We start from the raw sequence: 26,254 nt of genomic DNA on the forward strand, positions 1-26,254 counted from the left end.
TCTGGGTAGTCAAGGTGGGATTCAGTTGCATTAAAATGGTGTCTAATGCCATATTACACTCTTCAGAGTTCTGGAGATGTCTACAAGGGGCTGAGAAATATGTCCTACAGGACCTGTTGGAGAGCCCTGTCCTTCTGAACCAGCAGCTGAAGTAGCATACTGTCAAATGGCTATTGTAGCAATAGATGCCCATCTGTGGGTAACTGAATTCCAGCACCAAGATCAAAGCCTCGCTTAAACTTTGGCTCTGCTTCCAATATTAATTCATAGGTAATTAAAATAAATCCAACTTTACAAAAAAAAAAAGGAATAATAAATATTATAGTTCTTATACAGACAACAAATAGCAACTTATTCCTCTGAGTCCTCTAATATTGGTCTTGTATGTAGCCGCTGTCATCAATTATGAGTTGTTCTTAAGAAGTGGGAGGTCATCTGTAGTCATTTTATGCTCTGAGAGCCTCCCAAGCATTAATTTTCTGATCAGAATGGATTTGTTTTAAACCAGAAATTTGGAGCGAGAATTTGTTGTCATGGTTCATGCTTAGGCAAATTCTATGCCTGTGCTACACTGACAGCTGACAGAAAAACTGTTGAAAATGCACGTATATGTCTGAAGGTAAAATCTGGCCAAATAAGTGACTTTGGGGCAATCACATATCTAATAAAACTAACCAGACCAGCCACATTTGATTTTATTTTTTTATACTGTTAATAAAAGCTACTAACAATCATCTTAAAACTCCTATATATTTAATTTGGCATTTATTCTATATGTTGAGGAAGTGCAAGAGTTTGTTGAATAGAAAAAAGAATGATGAAAAATATTAAATTCAATCAAAGTGCCTCTCTGCCTTCTGGACTACTACTTATTTTTTTGAGCTTGAAAACCTGCCTTGAAAGAAAGCTAACAAAATGAACTCACTTTTTTATCCTCTACTTACTCGCCTCCAAAACACTCTAAAGGCATGTTTTGTAAGAGCACTGACACCAGTCAGTTCTCATTTGACTGTTCAACATTCAGTTGTCCACAATTTTCCTGCAACATCATGCTTTTGGATCCTGAGTTCCACTGAAATCCCAGCCTCTGTTACAACTGCAAGGTTTTGCTTCTGTGAAAACTGGTCGGTTTGATTTTAGAAACAAAAGCAAAAAATCCCTGTAAATCCTAGGAATGTTGAAAACTTCTTCAGCTTAAGTCACTTAACCTCTCTGGGCATCACTTTACCAATTTCAGATTAGCTTCCTACCTTTACAAGTTGAGAACTGACTTTTTACTTCTGCTTCACTAATGTGTCAGGGGAAGTTGCTGCAGGACCCAGCTAGGGCCCTGCCTGGTCTGGCTTCCTGCCCACAAGCACAGGTCAGACAACACAGATTACGGTTTCCCCATGATTTCCTCAAGGGTGTACTCTGGATATTTTCAGAGAAGCAGTAAAGTGCCCCCAGTTGTCTTCCTCTCCTCCCTCCCTTGGCCTGCCCTCTGCAAGTAACGACTACCGGACCACATGCATGCACGTTCCCCTTCGCCTTCCAGCCTTTGTGTGCACCTCTGTCAGGTCAAGGCAGGTTTGTACACTGGTGTAGAGGTCTATACTTTATAGCTACAACTCATTAATATGATACACGTACCTTAAGTGCTAATATTGTAAATCTGATATTCCAGATATCCTTAGGATGCATGTGGTCATTGGATGTAGATTTTCTTTGCTTTCAAGTGGAAAGCTGACATAAAAATTATGGCATTTATGATTCTTCATGAATTAGGATAAAGAACAAACACTCCCTTGTTTTTATTATTGCTCAGGACCTGTTCAGTAAACAGAAGGGTTATTTAGAGGAAGAACTCGACTACAGGAAGCAAGCTCTGGACCAGGCATACATGGTAGGAAAAGATCAGTCATTAAATTTTCATGTTTCAACAAATTCGATAAAATACAAGGTTGTTTTTTTTTTTTCTTTTAATTATAAATAGGGTTCTTTTTTAATTGATTTGTTTTTCTGTCAGGCTAGGAAATCAAATACTACTTAAATGGAGACTTGGGAAGTGGATTATAGTACTTAGAAGTGTGATGGTTTTGCATTGCATTTTTTATTCTAAAATATGTGAACATCTTGTTAGTACATCTGGAATGGGAAGAGCTGGTCTATGTGTGCACAAAATTATCACTGGTAAAATACACCAGAAATTACTTTAGAACTTTTCCAATTTTGCTTTTTCCTAAGCATTTGTAAATATTACTGCTGCTAACCTATCCCAAGTTGGGAATGCCTGTTCCTCCTATGCGACTCCCTCCTGTGCTGTCCTATCCAACCTTACCTTTCCTAGTTTTCAAAAGGGAAGCTGCAGCTTTGCCTTCTCTGAGGATAAGCAACTATTAGGAATTAGCTAGGAATTGGGAAAACCCAGCTTTGTTAATAGTGAGACTTCAGGGAATCAAAATATAATGGCCTGAAGGATTATTTATACATTGCAAATATTTCTTATGAGGAAAAATGTTTTCAGAAAAGAAGCAAGGTCTAGTGCTCAGAGCAGATAACAGAGATAAAAGCAAGCAGGCTCTATTCTAGCACTGTGACCTTGGGCAAGCCATTTAACCTCTCTGTGCCGCTGTTTATGCATCACTAATATGGATGGAATTACCTACCTCGTAAAGGTGTCATGAGGGCTGAAGGGATGCTGCCAGATTCTCTTGATCCAAATATTGTCGGTCTGGATGCTGGTTTTTAATAGGATCATACTAACCCCAGTAATCAGGGAAACACTGCCATGATTCCTTTCTTTCTTTACTCTTGGGAATACAGTTCTCCATATGAATGTAAAGTTCTCCCGTGCTCTCTGCTTTGCAGAGTACTGCAGTTTTGGTGAGTGCATGAGAATCTGGTTAGGAATCTGGCAAATGACAAGAGACTGATGAAGGATTAGTGTATGCAAGAATACAAGCATTCCTTTCTTCACTGCTTATGGCAACTTGGAACTAAGCCAGTGACATAGACTTTGAGCAATGGGTGGCAGGACAGTAGGGCCAGAGAGAGGGAGACAGTAAAGTTTCTGTTGTTCACAGTTCACCCTGTGGGCTTTTTATTTTATAGGATGGCTTAACAATTCAGTTGCAGTTGAAGGGAATCTGCTAGTTTGCATTAATTTTGTAATGTTCAGCATCAGGTGTTGGGGGTTTGTTATGTATCAAGCACAGACCTATCATCTGAATCTTTCCTAAACAGAAGAAATCAATCATTTACTAGAATGGGACGCATTGCCTGGGTGTAAATCAGTGCTGGGAGGCTACGTGCACTCTGTGTGGAATGCTCCTCACTGCTCACAACTGCCGCTTTCTGTCTACCTGTCTGTGTCCATCCTTCCCTCCTGCCTAAGGCTTCGCTTGCTAGCCTTCTCCTCTAGCTGTTGGTGGGTCGTTTGCTTGCTGGATTTAAATGGCAGCCTGTCTGTATGTGATTTGGGTTGCATTAGAAAATCCAGGAGCTGGAAGCCACGCTGTATAATGCCCTGCAGCAGGATCCAGGAAGGCGGGCAAGCGAGTCGCTGACCGAAGCCCAGAGGGAGGATTTGCGAGCTGCAGTGGAGAAGGTGCGGCGGCAGATCCTGAGGCAGAGCCGTGAGTTTGACAGCCAGATCTTGCACGAGCGAATGGAGCTGCTGCAGCAGGCACAGCAGGTAATCCCGGGTCTCTCTCCCTGCCCCCCGTTGTTGGTGTTGCCTCTGTGGTTGCCGCCACTGCCCATACAAGAGCATCGCTTCACCCTCACCTCGTTGAGTTACGCTTGGTCTATTCTTTGTATTGCTCCCATGTCAAGGAGAGGAGCAGCGTTAGGACCTGGGTGCACTGGGCACGGTACACACACCAAAGGGGTCACTGTCTCACTACAAGGTCCTGTTGCACAATCTGTTTCATGTGTGTACAACCACACACTCTTCCACAGGACTCCAAGGGGAGCTTGTTGCAAGTTTAAGGCCTAAATTAGGAAAAGCCAGAATGGAAGATTGTGAGAGTGTAACGCTATGAAAAGAGGAAAGGCAGAAGCAGGAGTTACATGAATTGAATTTATTTTCCCCCCTTCTATTTCTTTTAGCTATTTGTGAAATCTTTTAAAATTAAAGAAAAAAAAAAAAGAGGCAGTCATAGCAAGTCTTTTAAGAGGCCATTTACAAGCCTTCATGCCTTTCAGAAAAGCCTTGTCTGTCTAGGCCACTTCCTTAAGGACAAATACTGACAACTTGAATTCAGGCAAGTTCCTGGCAAGCATGGTAATTATTTTCTGAAGAGTCAGTTGGTAGGATTACTAGTTTTTCTGTGCAAATATTCAGGGAAAGAAGACAGCTGCGTGTCTCAGGGTGTTAATTATTCCAGCAAGAATAGTTGTTCCTAAGGATTTTGGTTCCTCTTTATAGTAACCTCTGGAAGATGCAGCCAGATGTCTTAGATCTTGAGGGCTGCCCTCTGGTTGCTCTAACTACTTTCTGTGCTAATCTGGAATGGCAGGTTGTATATGCTATGTAGACATGTTCAGGATGTTGTTGCTCTCTCAGATGCTGGTTACTGGAGCAAGGACTACATTTAATTTAGTCCAGGCCTCTCTCTGTTCAGCTTGGCTTTCTGCATTAATACAGACCACAAATGACGTAATGGACTGACCTGGCACTGTTGCGCTCCTCTCCCGTCATCCTGCAGTGATGAGAAGCGCTTATGGTGCCAGTGTTACAGCTGAGCTCTGACTTCCTAGAACTCTCCTTTCTCTTGCTCTTTCACTGTCTTCCCTTGTTTTGGAACATGTAACATTGAGATGAGAAGATGAGTTTTTTTAATGGGTGTCAGATCAGTGATGGTGTACAGAAAACTGGAGAAGGTAAGCACCAGTGGAATTTGGTAAATAAGGATGGAGCCAGGAGTTATTAGCTTAATGTTATTAGTGTAGCTGAAAATTAGTGAGAATGGGGGATCTTGCCAGTCTCTCAGATAGACCAAATTCCTAGCCAGATATCAGGGGTTTAATTCGGACTATATTCCGTTTGGTCCCATGGACTCCTCACTCTCAGTCAGAGCACTTCAGTTGCACATCTGGAGTACATCGTCAGCTGAGTGCAGTTCATGTGCTCCACAACATCAAGTTAAATATGATGAGTGTGGAAGAAAACTTCGCTCCTGCTCTGGACAAAAATGCTGGCGTAAACGTAGTCTCATTAGCCATGGATGTTTATGTACCTGTCCCTAGATCCATTTTATACTGTGTCATTAGTTTTGCATTGTGCCCATCTCATTAGACATGCTAATGTTACCACCCTGCAGGACACATTAAACTGAATGCTACTGCTTAATAAGGAGCTAAGTATTTTAGTAATCTATTTTTAACTCCCCTCTGTAGTAGACAGGAAAAACAAAGGCAAAGATGGTAGTTAATTTGCCTGGGGTATGGGAGGTTAACAGATTGCATTTGAAATCCTTTGTCCAGTTTCTTCTTCTCATTTGTTTTCTTCCTGAAGGTTGTATTTTTGGGTCCTTATGGCACCAGTGGTCAACACTGATAACCTAGTAGTTGTATGCAAATGTCCATGGCTTAAAACCAAACAAACAAAACCCTAGCATGGACCAGTAATGTCACAGGGCTAATTCTCCTAGGGTTACATTCATCTACATGAGCAGATGACAGCAGCTGAAATGCTACAAAAATGAGAGCATAACTGCATTGGCAGAGTTCTAAGGTACGGATGAAGCTGCTCTAAGTATAGTGCATCCCTAGATGCTACATTTGATGAATCCTCTTTTCTTTTGCTGACATTGCAGCATTAGAAAGCACCCATTACACGTTCTTCTGGCAAAACTGTAGCCTAGACCTTGTCATATTTGCACAGCCTGCAGTGCTTTTACAGTATGCGCCACCCTTCTTACTCTGCCGAAGTGGAGGTCATAGAGAATGGTATGACAGCATGATGGACCTGCAAGACTTAATGCAGAATGTCCTTGTAAACACTCTCAAACTTTCCCTGAAACAGAAACCATGCACTAAAGCTCCAAATTCATTGAAACTTTGGAAGTTTGATCACTTCCAGAAGGCCTGTTTCTTTGCTTCCATTACCTTCTGGTCTTGCTGATACAAGGGCTTCAAAAGAACAGCTCTGCTTATCGTGGCAGGCTGGCTACAACCTTCTGAGTCCGAGTGTCTCTGTCAGACATGCAGAGTGGGGGTCCAAGAAGGTCTCATGATGGAGAAAGAGGAGTTCTGTCCTTCTGCATGTAAGTGATCCTTGACCATACTTGAGAAGTGGCAAGGCATGTGATGAACACTGCAGATAGGTCTGCAGGGTTTCACTACAGGTGAACTGCTTCATGCAGGGACTTTCAGGATTTAGCTTGTGAGATGCTGGTTTTACAGAGCTAGGGAATGTACTGTCTGCAAGGGACGGGGATGTGCATAAGAAAGTGGGTAAACTGTTGTCCAAATGTGAGCCTGTGCTGCTTTATGTGTGCTTCTTTGTCCAGATATAAAGCCTTAGTTCTTAGCCACTGGGTATTGACTTTGTTCCAGGGAAATAAATATATTTTAGGATGTTAGGCCCTGTTTTACAATTGATAGGTTTGTTCATCTTGGGCATGTATAGCCCCACATTATTATTGTTCATTAGTATATAAATGGAACCATTCATGTATACTCATTGCGCATTAAGGAAACCAGGCCTCTGTGGAGCCAAATTACACAGACTGTGATTAGATCTGCTTGCTATGGCGTACAGCGCTTTTATTAAACCCAGAGTGGAACATGCAGGTCTGGGGGACAGATCCTCAGCTGAAGTATATTGATAGTACTCCCTTTAAGTCAGAGAATGTGCTTTGGTTTACACCATCCTCTCTATTCGGAGGAGGCAAAACATGTTAATTAAAAATCTGTCATGAGCAGCTTGTGATATTTGCTTCTAGCCATAGGGTATATGCGGTTCAACTGCCATTCCTGCATATATTGCCATCAAAAATGTCTCATTGAGCTACACTGTTATTATAAGCTTTTGTCAATCAGTGTCTGGGTTATTTTTAGCAGAACTTCATCATTTAAAAGCAACATTTATGCTCTTATCAGTGCAGTGGCAGTGCACTTTTGTGCATTTTAGAAAATATGAAGAATGATTACTAGCAGGTTCTGTAAAGAAGGGTAATTTTTCATTTATATATAAAATGCTAAGCCATTTCTAGAGAGAGAGAAAAATATGTGTTGGTGTAGCTATAAAAACCATCTCTGAGAAAAAACATTTCAAATGGAGCAATACAACGTGTTCCTGAAGTACTATTACCAACTTCTTCATTAAGCAAACTAAAAAAAAACACCCCAAAACCACAAAAACCAACCACCCAAAAAAAAAAAAACCCACAAAAAATTCACACAGCATAATGGCTAATTGCCTTAAAAATACATAGTGATTGTGTTATCTGCTGAAATTAATAAATATTTAAAGGTCAAATTATGCTTTATATAAACCAAATGGCATCTATCTTGAAATATATTCCTGTTGGTTTGACTGTAGCTGCTTCTGGAGTAAGAAACTGTGGAAAGCCATCAGCATCAGGCTTTAAATTAGGATAGATTAATTCAAATTGCCCTGTTGGCAGTATTCAAACATGAAGAAAATTTATAATAGAATTTATTCTGATTTCATTTTAAGTTATTTTAAATACAAAGAGAAGCTAAAAAATCCTTGAAGGACAGCAGATTGACACACACTCAGTTCCAAAAATGGTTGCTGCCAATCAGAAAGGACACGAGAGACAGATTTTATTAAAGTAATCCAATAATTTCCCATAGCAGTCTTATCTTTGTATAAAATTGTAAGAAAAAAGAAATAGAAAAGATGTGTTAGTTCGTTGTATCATCAAAAAGTGTGAAACTTGTTTTTTTCTCTGAGTTGCACGGTAGTACTGTACTAAGGTGGGGGTGTTTTACTCTAACTTGGGTTAGAATATTCTTGGGTGGAGCTCAGTTTTACAGAGTAAAACAAAACCGCTTCAGCTCTAGACCTGAATATAATGCATCTATGGAGTGCTGAAGGCATCCAAATTCCAACTCTAAATAGTTGAAATATAGCTGTAAATATTATAACTATTTTTTCTTTAAACTATAGCATTTACTCCTATGACCATGTTGAATTATTCATTGGTAATAAAAGCAGAAATTCCCACTTTATTTGCATGTTTTACTAGAAGAAGGCATAGGACAATCCTTTAGGACAAAACAGGTATAACTCAAAACTGACCTCTATATTTCACCACCATAAAGAAGGATTCATTTCAAATGTGATGCCTCAGGCACTTTTTTTCATGAACACCAAGGAAAAGTCAGAAGCAGTGATGTCTTTTCTCATCCTGAAATGTCAAAATATAAATATAGCTTGAAATTGAGAAACACCAAACTAATTTCCTTCAGTAAGTTTCTTAATTTCTTTTTTTTCTGACTAGAAGAGCCAAGTTCTTACTGCTTAAGGTCAAACAAAGCTATAGTGGGTGCCATTCCTCCATGAGTTCTCCCTGCTCTCTCATAGGTGGGACACCTTTTTCACACTGGAGAGAAGATTGTTTATATATCCATAGGGTTGGATGTCACTCTATCTATAAGATTGTGTTTGCTCAGCCATTTGGAATATACACTTGGTGTTTTGTTGTTTTTTTTCTGAAAACCTAAATTTAAAAAAATTTATTTGTTAATAACAGTAATTGTGAGTGTGAAATAGGAACCTGAGATTTGCCACTTGATATACTATGGATGTTCAGGTAAAGCTTGGATAAATCCAGCAGTTGTTCTGCTTCCCTTTGCTGTGTAATCTGTTACAGTTGATAGAACATCTGTTTTTCACCCAAGGAGAATTATTAAGGTTTAGTGTTTGGCTGGGAAGTCTCGTGAGGGAGGATGCTATGCTCAGTATTCCTCATTGATAGGCATGAGGAGGTGTTGACTTAAATTTGTCCGCTTTGGCACATTTCTTTGGGTCAGAGAGGACAAATTAAAGACATCACCTCCTCTGGCATGTTACCTTGTGCCATCGAGGATGGTTTGGTCAAAAACTCACAGCTTTGTCACACAATTTAGTATTAGAAAGTAGGTAGAAATATTACTACTAAGGTTACTTACACAGTAATAATGAGGGAGTCTCAGATCATTTTCCATGCCAATCTATATAGATACGATCTGGTTTAATGTTTTTATTTTAAAGGTGAAGTGTTAAGGTGCTAGCAAAGTTCATTCCCAGCTATTTGCATGCAACTATACGTGAAGAGGAATACATAGTGCAACCAGTGATATTTTTTGCAATTACTAATGCTTGCAGTTGAGAAATGTTCTGTGCTTTGCTGCTCAACATATAATAGATGACTGTTGATAATGTATTTTTTCATATTCATTAATTGCTCTTGAAGGCATCTGATATCATAGCTGCCTAATTGCCATCTGTATTCATCAAGCACATCATGATTAGGTTAATTGTAGTTGACCTGTGGTATTGATTTGTCATGAAGGAGTGAATGTTCAGTCTTTCAAGGCATCGTTGCTGCTGTAATGACAATATCACAATAAACTTCTGTAATTTCCCACAGATGACGTGCATGGCAGATGAGAGTTGATTTTAGTAATTTCTATATGTTTATCTTACAGTGATTCCTTACATATGTTTTTGGTATATTTAGGCTTCCTATTAAACCATGCCTGCTTTGCTAACTGCCCTAGTGATGCTACTTATCTGAATAAGTGATGCTAGCAGGACTGGTGTAATACCTACAAAATATATCTGAAAGGTCTGCTCCCTTTGTCCTAAACAAGGTGTGATTGAGGTTGTACTCAAGTTAAGAGAAACTGTACGCCTTAAAGTAATATTGGAATCAAGAAAACTCTCATCTGAAATTTGAATGCTGCAATCTTCTCATCTGAAATCCTGAATACCCTATGTTTCTTAGGAAGCGCCAGTGGGAGCTGAGGAAAGGCAAGTCTAAAATAGAAAATGTTGTGAAGTTTGTTACAGAAGTGAAGATTCATATATACATATTTACTTATGTGGAGATTTGCTATTTAAGTATCAGAGTGTAAAATAATCTAAATTTAATGTTAAGTAAATATTACATGATTTTTTTTTTCTCTTTTTTTTTCCTAATAATGAGTCTAGGCTGTCAAGGAGTCAATTTTAAGGTGTTTTGTCTTATGAGCTCACATGGACTTAGAATAGCCATTCGTGTAGATATAAGTCTAATGTGGCTGTAGCTATTGTTTTTCCCTAATGAAAACATTCTTGTTAGATATGAATGTATGGTGTAGTTTTAATATAGCATAAATTAAAAGACTCTCAGTGTTAATAAAAAAAAAAATAAATCAAGTTTACTGGTAAATACTAAGTCATACCTTCATGTGCATACAGTAATTCAGTATCAGCTTATAACAAAGAGTTATTTTAAGCTAAATGCATTTATAAAATTCACTGATTTACTACTGAGTGCATCTGCTAAAAGATTCATTCTCCTCAGGAAGGCAAATAAAGAAACTACAAATGCATAATAAAGATTAACAAGAACAATTCTCCTACTTCAGTAACTACTAATTGGATTATCATGGTTGAGACTGCAGAACACAGAAAGGAATGAAATTTTACCTGCTATGTAAAGAAAGACCTTGGTGAGAATCAGAGAAGTAAAGAATGTCCAAAATGATCTATTATTATAATATTCAACTGGGTGAAATTTATATTAATTTATCATTCACAAAGTAAAACAAGATGGCAACAACGATGGCTCAAGCGAATGCTGTACCAGTGTGCGTGCTCGTTTCCTTATGACCAGTATGCAAAATCAGATTCTAGGAATACGGGACTTAAGGGAATATTTGGATTCCTGAATCCACACCCCTTACAGTAGCAGATCCAACAGCTTGAGTAAATGCAAGTGGCAATTACCTATGCAAATTATATTGTAAACACAGTAGAGGCTTTTAAACAGCTGACAAAATGCATTAGGTTTGAAAAAAACAAACAAGAAAATAAAATATTTATTTTCATTAAGGAATTTTATCCATCAGCTTAGTGATTTGAAAAATAGCTAAAGGCAAGTCAGTTTATATTAATCTTTGTTTAAATTTATACATGTAACATAGTTATGCTGTTCACATTATTAAAGATCATACATACCTCTGTCTTAATAGTGTTGAGAAGCTGCTTAAAATAGTGATGTAATGAAACAATATTGATTCTTCCCTTTGTCAGACTGATAAAATATTTCCCTTGCTAAATTTTGCTGCAGAGTGAGATGCATTCTTGATCACAAAGTGGCTTCAAAGATTCAAAACAGGGTTCACATCTGATATAGTCCATCCATGCTGCCTATCCGGTGAACGTACATCAACCTGAACCTTTCCAACATTTCAGAGCCGAGGCTCTAAGCAGCTTAGCAAATCCTTCTTTGTCTGCTTTGTGCTAAAATTATCAAATTGTTTTCTTGGATTTGCTGATGAATGTAAATCCAATAAGAGTGTGTCACAGGAACTATTAAGGTGATTTCTAAATCCCCTGATTAGTACATTCCTGTGTTTTCACAACTATAGTAGCATGGCAAGGAGCATATTTTGCAGTCAGATAAATTGATCTTCTTGATGTTACTGTCAGTAAAATAGTATGTTTATTCAGATGGGCTCTGTACTTACACACTTACCTAGGAAAAGAGAACATAAGTTCTGCAGCTTGACACCTACGTGAAGGATGATGTGGTCCACGTTATCTGGAAGATGAAACTTGTCACAGAAGTTCCTTCCCTGCTAGCATTTTCTCCATTTGGCAAAGCCAAATGAGGATTTGAAGCCATCCAGGATGTTGGTTCAGGACTGTGAATGACTGGGTAATGCTGTGAGTGAACTGGGGAGGAGAAAAGGCTTGGATGAAGAAACATCTAGCCTGCATCACTATCCAATAAACAGAAACCACCAAAATTCTCAGAATCTGTTTTTGCTGCTAAAAAGGTAGCTGGGAGATCAGGTCAAAAAACCAGAATGTGTGTAAGAGACCATGTGACTGTAGAAAGACACAGTCCAATTCTCATCAGAATTTGAGGTATCCTAAAAGAAAAACAAATGAGGAAAAATGCATGTTTTGGTTGCTTGGTGGAGGAAATTTGGACCTAGCATCTTACAGTAGTAGGGCACTTCATTACATCTCAGATCAATTTTCTTTGTAATCCTGAAGTTCCTCCCATGACAAACTCTCAAAATGATGACAAATCATTACTGGGCTGATGTATTACCTGCAGCAGAAAAATGATAGCTCTGAGACTGCAATCCAGGGCTCACTGAGCTCAGCCGAAGGATTTCCATTTATTTCAGCGCTCCTTTACAACGGGCACTGTATTAATGGAATGGTGCCTAATGTAGATGGATTGCTATTGTAACGCAAGCTGGGCACATGCACTTCATATACTATGTGAGAATGCAATTAACTTTTTTTTTTTTAATAGAGTAACATTTTTGTTTTGGCTAAACCATTCAATGATGTTAAGTAATGGAAACGCAATACTATAATTTCAAATATCAGCTTCATTATCTGTATTTCTTTGCTCCATAATGCAGGCTGAGTTTTCTAAGCCTGTGTTATTGGAATTTCTCTGGTAGTGAAAGGAGAGTAATATTTCCAGGCACACATCCACCATCATGCTGCTTGCATTTCACCTAAACCTTGATTCCTCAGACATCCCAGAGATGTGGTTTGCAACCTTGACGTTGCAGTATAGCCACAGGAGCCAGACTATAAAAGAAATTACAGAAATTTCCCTTTTTAAATCAGTACCTAGCTGGTTCTCCACTGGCAATGCATTAATATCATTCCATTGGACCTGACCTCTAATTTGAATGGTCTGCAAGGATCCTATTGCCTTTAATTCAGTTTTAAAAACTGTATTATCCCTTTTTTTCGCACCTTTGTACAAGGGATTCATGACAATAATGAGTTTGCGTCTAGGGTTATCTAGCCTCTTGCTGAGTTTGGATGCATTTAGAAAACAAAAATCTCTAGGCAGATTATCCAACTGTCAGGAAAACGGAGCTGTAGGTGCAGGGACATCTGAATTGGTCCTGCATAGGCTAGCTCAGGCAGCATACGATCTGTAAAGCAATGCTTCATGCAAACTTAGAGACTCCTCTTCTGGAGGAAGGTCAGAACTGCTGGTTGTAATAATGTTGTAGAGTCCCATCTTGGTGTCTCAGCCCTCTGCTACTTCAGAGCTGACTTGTCTTAATTTCCCTACCAGTACTGAGAGACACACCAAGGGCACTTGCCATCCAAGTTTACCAACGAGAAGTAATTGCTAAGTGAATAATTGCACTTCAGGAAGTGTATCCCGATTCTCAGAAGGACAAACTTCCCATCATGAAGTGAAAGAAAATGAGGGTTATTTCTGCACATTGGGAATCTTCTGCTGAGAAAAATGTTTAATTTCACACTTTTGGGCAATTTGACAGCCCTTTGTCAAGGGCATTGGGTTGAAGAGGAGGGGCAGTATATGATCACTGCAGTCAGTGAACTTAACATTTGTACACTTGGAAATGACTGGCGGCAAACTTCCCTTTTACGGCTCTGTTCAGTGAAGTAATGTCATACGTAGTGCCGTGTTCGGGGGGCTTCAGCAGACTTTCAGTCATATGCCTGTCTTTGCACTTCCAAAGGAAATGTATGCTTTAGCTGCCTGAACTTTCTGGATGTTCTCTCTCTTACCTAACTGCTAGCATTTTTAAGCTGTCCGTCAGGGTTATAGCTGTGCCACCTACCTTTGTATATATAATGTATATGTAACTACTATTAAGAAAAATTTTATAATGGAACTTAAAAGTCTGTTCAAATTGCATTTAAGTAGTAAGTAAGGCATATGTTGTACATATGTAAATGGATTTCACAGCTGAGCCTCATTCCTGCCAGAGCTGAAGTTGCTGTTCCAGCCGTAGCTTGGCCGGCAGAGCCATCTGGTGTTAACTCAATACAGCAGGAGGGGCCCTTTCAGCCCCTGCTGCTCTCTGGATGCTTGTAGGCACTTACTCAGAGGTGGCAGCAAACATCATTGCTAGTGGAAGGACGATTCGTCAAGTAGGTGCCTGCCATACTGAGACAGAATGCTTATCCAACCCTCTTTCCAAACCTCAGGGGAGCACCGTGTGGGTGAAGGTAATAATGGAGTATTCACCAATCTACCCCTCCATCATCCTAAAGTTTTGTGAGGTTTTATTTGTTATTGCAATAAAATCAATGACAGATTAGTAGTCATTATTTTGGCAGGTTGGTTTTGAATGCAGTCGAGGTGGACAGCATTAAGGATCCATGTCCCTAACGTTTGTCCTCTTCTCTTTCATGGTTTCAGTCTCATTGCACTATTTTTGTGGGACTGTGGCTCTTTGTTTGCCTACAGTAATTCCTTTGTATGGCCCCATGATTTGACAACACTGTGTTATTCCCATGAATCCTGTCAGTCCCAAAAAGGTGCACTCATGTGACCGAGGGCCAGCTATTAACCATAGGAACACAGGAATTGCTAGAACCCAGCAGAACACCGCTCCGCTTTGTCCCTAATCCTCGCTCTGGCTGTGACCAATGCTAGGGGGTTTAAAGGAAGCATAAGAACTGTACTGGTTTTAGATTATCTATCCATGTCTTCTGTCCCTCCCTTTTTAAAAAATGAGTATAAACAAAAGAACAGCCTGTGGCTTTCTTCTCAACTAAGACTTCTCAGTGTTTTGATAGCAAGATATAGTAGATTTTGTTACTTCGTCACACAGTCTTTTGTGCAGTTGAAAATGCTCTGGATTTACCCTGCAAAATTCCCAAGAGCCTTGTCAAGGGTAGAGCTGAATGCATCTTTTACAGCACAACTGTTATAACTCTATATGACATAATAGGAAAAGCTTGGCTTACTGATCATCAATTTATGCCCTGAAGCATGAAAGTAGGTAGAATTTCTTGATAACAATAAAATAGTTCTGCGTAATTTGTTGTCACAGTTAGGCTTTTGCAAACATAAACAAAACAGAATTCACTGGAAGCATCTAATCAAGTGTTGAAAACCTGAGAGCGTGTCCACATCCTCTTGATTGCTAATTCGTGCAAATAAAAGGAACAGTAGATAAAAATCTAAGTGCTTATACTGAATCTCAAGCAGTCCTGCCTTTGGTTTTAATTAGTATGTGTAATTTTTGTGTGATTTTCTTCTCAGTAGAACATCTCTTGCTGCTTCTAGAAGATACTTTATTTTTTGTTAAAGCTAGGCTTATTGCATGTAGCTTACATGTAATTTTTAAAGTAGTATTTCGGAAATGGTTTTCTTTGTATGATCAAGATAATGCTGTAAACACAGATAGGTACAATGGGGGAAAATAATTATTTTTATGTATTAAATACTGTATGTAGATGTACTTCTGGTTTTTCCTGCCAATATATTGCATATATATCTATATATTTTTAAGGCCATCTCTGCATTAAATGGAGAGAAATGAGTTAAATCAGATTTTTCAGGATATATAAATAGCTGAGCTAGGCTGGTTATCTTCCAGTGCTGACCCTGTGCAATCAGAGGATATTGATGGGAGTAGCAACGCCCACTTCATCCTCCTGGCTAATCCTCCCTACAATCGGCCAGGGGAAAGCAAGTAAACATCTACAAGTAAACAACCCCAAGCTTTGATACCTGATGGAAAATTCCAGCTTACAGTTGTGTTTTAGAACAAATTCTGATCTGTCTAGGCTTGAACTCTTAATTTCTGTAGTAAAGAAGTCGGTTACAAAATCTTACTCATTTGCAGCATAAGTCTTCTGTCACGGTGGTTGCCACTCACATCAGGGCAATGCCAGCTATTGACACATGAGCCACCTGTCTTCAACATACTAGCCTTAGGTGGCAGGTCTGGACACATATACGTGTAAATATCTGCCCTGTGGACTATACCCACCCTGTATATGTCTGCCTTACTGGCATAAATCTAGTTGTTTTGAGGATTTATTTTGTAGATTTTCTCTGCTAAGAAATTCAACCCTATGCGTATTCCATTTTAATGGCTAGGTTGTCTTTGTATCTAAACTGATTTTTAGGAAAGTGTACATTTCTTCACCTTGAAACTATTCTCTATCTTTTGTCTCACAAAGTTTAACAATTAGGATGGGTTATGGGTGGGAATTAGAAAACAGAAGCCTCAGCCCTTTTTTTTTTTTTTTTTTAGAACTTCTGAATAGCTGGAGAGAATAGCTGAATAGCTGTAATCTTTTGAAAAGATTAAATATTCATAAGGGAGTAATAACATCTCAATTTTTACTTAATTAACAGAATTCCCAAATCTGAAAAATGCCATCTTATCCTAATTAACATGTGCTTTTATAAAAGAACACTTGCTGTAAACCCTGAGGTGAGATTTTTTTTATTTTCCTTTTTTTTTCTGGAGGCAAGTTCTCAGCAGATATTGAAAAAATATCTTACATGATAAATCTTGAAGGTGAAAATGGTACTTAAAAACATTGCTTCTCTCCACTTATCTCACTACGGTCAAATTCTATCACAGAGCGTAACAGGACCCCCAGTGCATTGAAGTCTGTCACTCAGCTCTGGGATGTGGTTGTAAGTAGGAATCAGCATAGCTGAAATGAGTGGGAGAGAAACAAGCGTGTAACCTGATGGACCGGAGGTCTCAGAGGTGATTACACCTGCCTGCTTCTCATGCCACTGCTTTTTACAGTGATTGCAATATTCCTGGTACATACAGTATATCAAGATGATGGCTGGAGAGATAGACTTGCCTTGAGCAGGGAGTAGATGAAGTATAAATCAATTCAAATGAAGTATAAATCAATTCAAATGTAATAGAGGAAAAGTGAAATTAATACAGCTCTGTACTCAGGGCATTTGTTACTGTCAGCAAAGCTGCGTGCCCTTGTGTCACACGAGGGTAATCTGGTTTGTGCTTTTTTATTATCTGGGTAAATCTCTGAGCTACGCAGCGTGATACAGTGGAGGTTTTGACTGACTTACTCTGACCGCATAATATTCAAAACAGTCGCTTAAACAAAATTTTTTCTTTTAAAACAGCAGCAACAATATCAAAGCTATTGCTTGTGACCTGTCTGCAATATTTGTGTCCAGACTGGTATGCCCTCGGCGAGGTGAACTGTACCTCATCTTTGGCGTAGCTCTAGGTTAGATTTGAAATGTTCAGGCTAAACTCTGTAGTTCTCAAAACTGGTACGAAATGGTCATTGGATCAGCTGCTGCCTTGCTGCGACTGTCCTGGGCTACCATGAGTGTGGGGCATTTCCCACTCTTCGAGGTCTTTGAACTGAATGCAGGTCATCAACTGGTGACGTCGGTTGATCACACAGGTTTATAAATAATGATTGGATGTTGTTTTGAAAGAGATACTCTTGTTCAAATCAGTTTGGCAGTAGTAAAATAATTTGGGAGTGGTGCAGCAGCTGCTACATTCGTTTTATTGGCCTGCACACAGAAATCAGACTAGATGATGATTTCTCTTTCAAAATTCAGGAACTGTTAATAACCTTAACTACTGTAGGCCAGGCAAAAGTCAGGTAGTTAATCCTGAAAAAAAAGTGGTAGTATAAAGTTATTCCTTGATTCCCAGTGGCTGTTAGTAGGAGATTCCAGGTTTCTGCCTATAAGGAAAAATATTTGTTAGCCTACTTTATCTGTAACAAGTACAATATAACGAAAGTGTAATAAAATGCATCTTCTTGATGTAGAAACTCAGGGGGAAAAAAAAGAAAAGAAGCATTACTTATAGAAAGGAAACAAGGGGACAGAAGTAAAATAGGATGTGTGGGTCCAACAACAGTCCTATTTTTGGAGAACCTTTGTGGAACTGAACAAGGAAAATCCTTAAAAATACAGAGAGCTACGCTGAAGGGGACATTGCCTCTGACTCTGGTGGGAGGTGGCTCTGGTAATAGGATGGAGCTGAATCTCTGGATAGCGTCTTGGTGATGGTCTGAAAACCTGTGTGCTCTGGTTTTCTGCTATAGCATGACTATGCCAGAAACATAGATATGTTTAACAGGAAATGAAAATAGAGAGATAAAATGAAATGTAGTATTGTCATCTGCTGGCTGTCTAGGTATGTAGAAAAACTTCCGGCAGTTCCAGAGAAAGAAGCGTTGTACTTCTAAGAATTTTGGTGCTAATTGGAATTGTCTGTGTGTATATGTTAAGATTATGATTAATGAGTGGTGATGATTAGACTTCCTGGTAGTAAACATAATGTTCTAAATGTGCAGCTTGTTTACAATGCCATGGTTTCAGGGAAATGTGGAGCAATCCTGCCATGAACCTGCCTAATATAACTGTAAAAGAATTCTTATATTAATAATGGGCATTTGTTCTCTTAGTTTTTAATCTATGTCTTATCTTCTTTAAATATATTTTTCAAATTAGGTATAATAATTTCTATTTTGCCTTTTTGTGTTCCAGCGAATTCGAGAACTAGAAGATAAAATAGAACTTCAAAAGAGGCAACTCAAAGAAATTGAGGAAAAGGTAAATAAATGCCTGGGCAGTGCTAATGGATTTTTTTCCACATTACATTGACATGAATAATACTTTACCTAATATAATGAAATCTGTTTTAAAACAAGAAAGATAAAAATTGAGTTCAAGTTATTGCTGCATGAAATGAAGCTTTGTCCCTAATATGCTCAAAATTATTTGCTATCCAGGTTTTCTGTCAAGTACAGAAAGGAATCAAGGGGTCTGGAAAGACACTAGACTAGGAGGGGGAGAATTTGCTGTGGTTTAGATCAAGAAACAACACAAAGATTTGTCTCTGTTTGACAGAAGTGGTTAGCTCAGCCCCGTTCTTCAGAAAACACTGCTTTGCAAAACTTGCAAATACTGAAAATGAAAAAGAAGTTAATGAGGCATGTGTGGCAAACACTGAAAAAAAAAAATCTTGCTTTAAGATAGAAACAAGTTTCAAATTAATATCCCGGATCCATTTTTTCCTCTCTTTTGAAGAAGATCAGATTGAGACTTAGGACAGCAAATGTATTTGGGTCACTGGGGTCCCAAGTGAGAGATGGCATGAGGTTCCTGGATCGTGGGCTCAAGTGTTTCCCAGGCCTCTGGAGTTTAGGCTGTTCTGCAGGGCATAGGCTGACAACAGGGCTTTCTCTAAGCTCTAGCAAAGTGTTTTAATGACGCTGATTTTGCTAAACCAGTGCCTAGATCCCAAGATGAGTCACATCATCTCAGGTTGGTTTTCTCCAGTACGTATCGGTACAAACCTGCTGCTGGGCTGAATGGAGCAGTTCGGGGAGTTTACAGTCATTGTTTTTTTTTTTCTTTTGGGATTGGAATGGGATAAAAGAGCAAAAGGAGGGCTTTTGGAGGACTCTGAATAGGAGCTGGAAGAGGTCAGTGGGGTGTGCAGGACTGAGAGAGGCTCTGAGGAGCAGCACGCTGGATGTGGGAAGGTTTCTTCTTCACCCTTCACTAATCTCACCATCCCTTCCTCTGCTCTCAGGGTGTGGCATCCCCCCCGGTGTCACCCTCTGGGGGTAAAACACTTCTAGCAGCTACTCCAATTCCCTCAGCAGCTTCCTTGGCCCCTTCTGCTCTCAAAGTAGTTGTCCCCCCTCTGCAGTACCTTGTCCTGCACTTTTTGAACCATGATATCCAGCTGGGCTTGTGGCAGAGCCAGGAGAGGAGCTGTGAGGAGCTTGACTGTCTGCTGTTGCTGTCACTTTACATCAGCCCCACTCCCCCCTGGCTGGGGCTAGTCTGTCTGCATCCATCGGGGAGGCAGTGGTCCCTGTTCCGACCAGCAGAGAAACATAAGCAGTATCCAGCCCTTAAAGGGCTCTTTAGCTGCCTTTGCCCTCTTCTGCCCTGGATGACTGTTATACCTGAAGATGTTCCTGCCTAGCAGCCAGTGATATCTAAGATGCTACAGTTAACTCAAGATAGAGAAACCTTGAGGGACAGGTGATATCCCTACATGATAATTATTGCAAATATTAGGGTTTACGCACCCATTCTAAACCATCAAAATCTCTAGACCTTGCGATTGCCAAGGTGTAAGCCTTTAATCATTGTCATTACAGTTTACAAAGTAGGCACTGCTTTAGACAGACTGCTCATTTTGAAAATGGAAGTTAGCATTGTCTGTGCTGGTTCGTCAGTGCAATGGATAGGAAAACTATCAGAAAAGAAACAGCTTAATCACAAGCTTGGCAGAAAGCTGATAAGGAGGTAAAATTACTAACGTTCTCTTTGCCTTAATGCAACATTAGCAGGAGACCTCAAAAAAGCTTCCTCATTTTCTGTTATCCTTCAGCTCCTGCATGGGTGGAGGGCTTCCTTCTGTCTGTTACATTCAAATTTTTTTCCTTGGGATTTAATCTCATTCTGAATTTGACTGCCTGAAGGCAGATTGAGAATCGATGAATGATATACTTCTTCTTAATTCTTCTGAAGGTTTAATATGTCAGTGGGTGCAGACTGGCATCTACATGCTGCTGATACTGAGCACAATAGTTTCTTGTGGAGACAAGTCTTATGCTTCTGAAGGAAGGGCAGTATTTATAGCTGAGCCTCATTGCAGGTTGTAGCTAAGGGCAATGCACCACTTATAGTTACCATGTCACAAGTATGGCTTTTTATTTTCCCTTAGGAATGGATTCAATTTTTAAGTTTTATGTACAATTCTGTAAAATCAGAACATAAGGATGACAGTGTTTTTACCCTATAGATTCTTCAGCAAAATTCCCTTCTTCTAAAGCTACACAAAAGAATAATGTAAAATCTCAGTTTTATTCTACAAGCTGATACATGAGGAACAAGTGCTGTTTAAACATGCCATGCTTTTCTCATAACTGATTCTACCATTTAAGTTGCATTTAGCTTGTGCCCTTGGCTTGGTAAGTCTTGGTTCAGGAAAGCTCTCAGGTGTATGATTATAAGTACTTGCTTCGAGTCACAGAGCTGAGACTATTATTTCTGAAGTTACATAATCCACAAATGTTACCATTTTTAAAGCTGTCCTCAAATACTGAATTTTGTACCCTGTTACGCCTTTTTAGAGTCAGATTGGTATACTGTATCTCTCTTTCAGATCAACTCAATTAATATTGCTGTAAGACTAACTGCTGTAATGTCATTGGATTTCATATTACATATCTTACATCTTTTTTCTTTTCTTTTTTCCTCATTTTCTTTTGATCTTATGTTATAGTTTTTGTTCCTTTTTTTGTTTTTTTCACTAGCATTCATTCTGTGGCCTTGATGACACAACTGAGCCAAGACGTGTGGTTGGTATTCTTTATATTTCTTGGTACTCGATTTTTAACTCTTAGATTTTGCCATGTTTTGAGAATTGTCTTCATAAGACTCTGAAACCTTGGGGGAGGGTGTACTGGTTTTGCTTGCACAGAGTGGAAGAGTAACCTATAAAATGTGACTTGGATGCCTTCAGTTACCTCCTAGACTTCTGCAGAAGGTCATGGAGTTTTCAACAAGAAATGAATTAGCATTCTAAGAGGCTGACTGCCCTAACTGCTGTAGGTGCTTTTCAATTCTGCAGAGCAGGTACATTTTGTCTAAAGTTTAGGTATTGCTGTAGGATCCTGCCTTCTGTCATACAGGTGGCCAACACTGTTTGGTTTTCAGTTTTGTTTTCTGAAATGCCCTGTAAGCCTAACCACCCATGCAAAAAAGGAGTTCATTTTACTTTCTTAAGATCCTTGAAGCCATGAAATAGCTTAGGAAATAATAAACTTTTATTCCCTTTTATGAGGTGATATGAAGTTTGCACTGTGACTGACCCTCCATGTGCCCATGCAACATGGGAAGGGCAAGGATAAGAAACCTCCATGTCTCCCTTGAGACACTACTATCATTCCCACTATCCTTTCCACAGTGTCCTGCTCCTTTCAGCTCAATGCAAAAGACAGAGTGAATTGCTCACCTTTCACACAGAACAAGAGGGAAATATGATTTAGAAAATCAGTCCTAGCCCTCTTCCCTGGAGCAATGCAAGTTGCACTCCCTTTCAGCAAGGATGGTAACTCAACAACCTGTTAGAGGCTTAAGCTATGGTTTAAAACTATTGAATATTTACATAGTCTTTTTGTTGTTGCTGTTGTCATTTTGTTTTGTTTTGTTTTTAAACTGAAAATACACAATGTTTTCACCTTTACAATTTTTCCAAGATTTTTCTTCTTTGGCATCTGTTATGAATTATGTTCATGGAATCTCCTTATAGTAGGAGATGTGGTTAATCAACCTCTTTGAAGCTGCTATCAAATACCGTATGATGAACACGATGACAATAGTTGCCCACAAAAGCTATTATATTTACCTTACATTAAGCTTGAAACAGTATTTTCTTCTGCCCAGATCACAAGTACTTTTGAAAAATCAGGCCTGCATTATCATGGGCTCTTTTGGGGGTTTTTTTCAGCTCCCAGTACGTTCACATATCACCTTTCTGTTGATGCTCTTGGGAACTGGCTCTGGTCTTTCATTACTAGAATTGTTGCATATTGTTTATGTTTTGCAATATAATGATGGCAGGTGCAGATGGGTGGAATGTGATCCAACGGTATTTTTGATTTGTTACAAGTGCAGTAGCTTTCATTTGGTTGCTAGATGGGTGCTAAAAATTAGTTGAAATTGAGCAATATTTTTACAGCATTTTGAGCATTCCTTTTGAAATTTCCTTTATTTTGTCGAAAATTGAGCATAGGCTTATAGAGATGTGTTTGAAGAAAGGAGAAGCCTTATGGTACACTGTTCATCTTACCATAGTTTGAGTTGAATTTTCTGTTCTATGGAGATCGGAAAGGACAGATGCTATTTTGCTTCATGTAAGGTTGAAAGAGTAATGTTAAAGGAAGTCACCAAACTGTGTCTTCGAGTTTCATCCAGCTTTTTCACTCCAGTCCTGGTCAGTGGTGCTAACGGCTAGATGAACATATTTGTTTTTAAATACTGTAAAAAGTATACTGGCCAAGTTTAGAGACACTTTATGAACATTGTATGAACTTAGTGAGATTAACAGCATTTTTAAAATTCCATTTAGGCTATTTTCAAATTGTCATGGTTTAACCCAGCTGGCAACTCAGCACCACGCAGCCGCTCGCTCATTCCCCCCCTTCCCTCAGTGGGATGGGGGAGAGAATCAGGAAGAAAATAAAAGGTTAGAGCCAAGGGCTGAGATAAAGACAGTTTAATAAGAGGAAATAATAATAATAGTAATAATGAGAATGATAACAGAATATATGAAACGGATGATGCACAATGCAATTGCTCACCACCCGCCAACCGATGCCCAGCCCGTCCCAAGCCGCGATCAGTCCCTGAGCAGCGATCACTCTCCCCACGACCGACCGACTGACTACACCCCCCGCCCCGAGCATGACATTCTATAGTATGGAATAGCTCTTTGGACAGTTTGGGTTAGCTGTCCTAGCTGTGGTGTACTCCCAGCTTGTTATGCACCTGGCTGAGCAGGAGAAGCTCAAAAAGTCCTTGAGTAGTCTGAGCACTACTTGGCAACAACTAAAAACATCAGTGTGTTATCAACATTCTTCTGGTACTAAATCCAAAACACAGCACTATGCTAGCTACTACGAAGAAAATTAACTCTATCCCAGCCGAAACCAGGACACAAATACTGTTTTTTCAAGAATTTTTATGATTTCAAGGCTTAGACCTGATCTATAGGCTTCCATGCTGATACAGGTGATGCTATTATGATTCCCCTCTGGAAAAAAAAAAATAAAAGAAAAAAAAAATCACAAGTATAATTAGTCTCCAGAAAATACATTGTGCTGATACAACCTGCTATTCTTCCTGTTAACAGCAACTACTTAAGTAGTTAAAGGAGTGCACATCATATTGCAGTGCTCATGTGGAGGGCAATTTCCTTCAACTCATCTTCCCAGAGGTGAATCTGACTCTGATTAACGTAACACAGCAAAGCCTATTTTAAGAGACATAACTGTAGTTGGACTCAAACACTGTTCATTATTTCAAGGTAAACCAGGTGGTTACTGCTAGCAATTTTGGTTCTTGTTATTTTGAAGCTAATATAAAACATCTAGAAAGAGATTATGGTGTCTGTGAATTTAGGGCTGGATGCCAACACTTATTTCTAAATTAATGTTGTCTATCTAAAACTCAGCAGAATTTTTCTTTTTTTATTGTTGTTTTTGTTTTCTGTTTTGTTTTGTATGCAGGCTATTAAAAGGACCTATGGAGTGAACAGCTGAGTCCACGTGCAAAAATATAGAAAATATTTATTGAGCAGCTTTAAATTGGTGCATATTTTTCATAAAACAGTTCGCATAATACTTGAAGCTGCAAAATATTTAAATTTAAAATTAGAGATTTTTTTAAAGGTATGGCTTCAAGCTGGAATGATTTGATAATCAAATAAGGACCAGCACATCATAAACACTGAAAAAAATCTTATCAGAATTTACACTTTCACACCAACCAAACACTGGAAAAAATACAAGTGCAATTACTGGCTGCTATGTGAACTGTTATCTACCAAATGGTTTTCTTACAGTACTGAGATCTTTGTCTCCATACTGCATGCTTTCAACAAACATGGTTTGCATTTCACCCAGGAAACACAGAATCTCCTTTTTAGTATCTATATAAAAAAGCTAAGTGTTTGACAATAAGTTCTCTATAGTAAATACCTGACAGGGAAAAAACTGTTCAAAGTTGGAAACAAACAGAGATTTACAAGCTCGTGGTGGTAAAATTCATATTAAATTCATAAGCTGGAAATCCACAAATGGAGAAGAGATGGGTTTTGGAGACAGGCAAGATGGTAGATTGAACTGAGAAAACTTTGCAGTGGGTAAGAACTGTGTGGGAGAAATTATTCTTTGAATGTTTCTTGAAAATTAAGGCAATAACTTGTAAAGATAGCACTGGAAGCATGGAAGATCCAAAGGTGGCCTGAGAGGTCAGGATAAGAGAATGTATGATGCGTTGTGCTCAGTTATCTCTTTAAGAACAAAGAGGGGCTGGAGGAAACGGGTTTGCAGATGAATGTGATAAGCAGAGAAATAGTTGGAAATAAATACTTGGAAATCACGGCATCCTCCCCAGGTGAAATAAAAAAAAAAAAAAAAATCTTGACATTAGCTACTCGGAAGAAAAATGGCACAACTTCAACCAGCAGAGGTAGATAAACAGTCAAGGACATTGACCCCCTGAACTGCAAGAAAAATTTTGGGTGAAGCACAGACTGAAAAAATGAAAGTTGAAAAGACTTGTTTAAGATGGAGAATGGTTAGAAAATTCAAAGAGGTTAAGCTTTTCTTTCAGAGAGAGAAAAGCAAATCATTGTTTCAGAGCTGGAAAGGCGATATGAAGAAATAGATAATTTTAATTATTTCTGGAATGCTGTGGCAAGCTGAAAATATTAAGAGCACAATATTGAAAGATAACTTTCTCCTCCCTCATATTTTCTTGAAAATCATCTTTGTGTTAAAAGGGCTACACAAAAAGCTACAGAGAAACAAGTCTGCTCCCATGGACACACTGAACTCCAACATGAGTGGAATAAGATGGTTACGATAATACATCAGATAAAGTGGAAATTTGGAAATTGTGATTGAAAAAAATATCATAAGGCAAAGAACAACCAAGGCAGCACAAAGAAAGATGAGCAAAAGATTTTTCACAGCAACTGAATACCTCACTGTTGGTGGTGCAGGAATCAGCCTCGAAAGAAGCCAGTTTTCTCAGATAATTTTTAGGCTCTGAAGTACAGAGATGTCCTCTTCACAAAGAATCACCAGGCGAGATCATTTACCTGCTGAAGGAGCTGAGGCACTCCACAAGATTAACTCAGTCAGATGCCGCAACCTGGCTCGTGCGAGGGTCTGAATAACCCTGTTTCCTGGTACCAAGCACAATTTAAATTGGAAACAAGGATCACACAGAAGTTTGGAAACTCAATCCCCAAAAGAATGTGTTGCTCACAATGTGTTGTTCAAAAGGAACAAGCATTTAGAGAATGTGTTTTCAAGTACAGATTTTTCATGTTTTAGTTAAAGCTTTTAGTAGTGTGATGACAGCATGTGGAAGAATGAGGTCTTCACTGCAAAAGGAAGAATTTTGGCATTGCTCTGAAGAGAATGACCATAGCTGGAGATAAACAGAGCTAGGGATAACCCAACCAGGTGCTGATGAAGGAACAGAAGTTGGAAAGTGTGATTCACTTGGCAAAG

The 26,254-nt window shown here is 39.0% G+C and overlaps 1 protein-coding gene across 9 annotated transcripts in view; it reads left to right on the plus strand.

Annotated features, from left to right (window-relative positions):
* Positions 1-24,338, plus strand: part of JAKMIP1 (janus kinase and microtubule interacting protein 1) — a 105,504-nt gene extending 81,166 nt beyond the window's left edge. For 4 of the 9 annotated variants that reach the window (XM_035891111.1, XM_035891109.1, XM_035891110.1 and 1 more), the window contains exons 18-22: positions 1,808-1,885; positions 3,473-3,676; positions 18,471-18,536; positions 21,263-21,307; positions 24,239-24,335. In XM_035891111.1, the coding sequence (XP_035747004.1) occupies positions 1,808-1,885; positions 3,473-3,676; positions 18,471-18,536; positions 21,263-21,307; positions 24,239-24,271 (426 nt within the window). In that variant the 3' untranslated portion in view covers positions 24,272-24,335. Of the gene's footprint in view, positions 1-1,807; positions 1,886-3,472; positions 3,677-9,813; positions 9,835-18,470; positions 18,537-21,262; positions 21,308-24,238 lie in introns of those variants that run through there. The other 5 variants (XM_035891107.1, XM_035891108.1, XM_035891115.1 and 2 more) reach the window with 4 other exon arrangements.
* Positions 24,339-26,254: the final 1,916 nt, after the last annotated feature.

The sequence above is a fragment of the Egretta garzetta genome, unplaced genomic scaffold, assembly GCF_000687185.1.
Source record: "Egretta garzetta isolate BGI_Z169 unplaced genomic scaffold, ASM68718v1 scaffold193, whole genome shotgun sequence".
NCBI classification, from domain to species: Eukaryota; Metazoa; Chordata; class Aves; order Pelecaniformes; family Ardeidae; genus Egretta; species Egretta garzetta.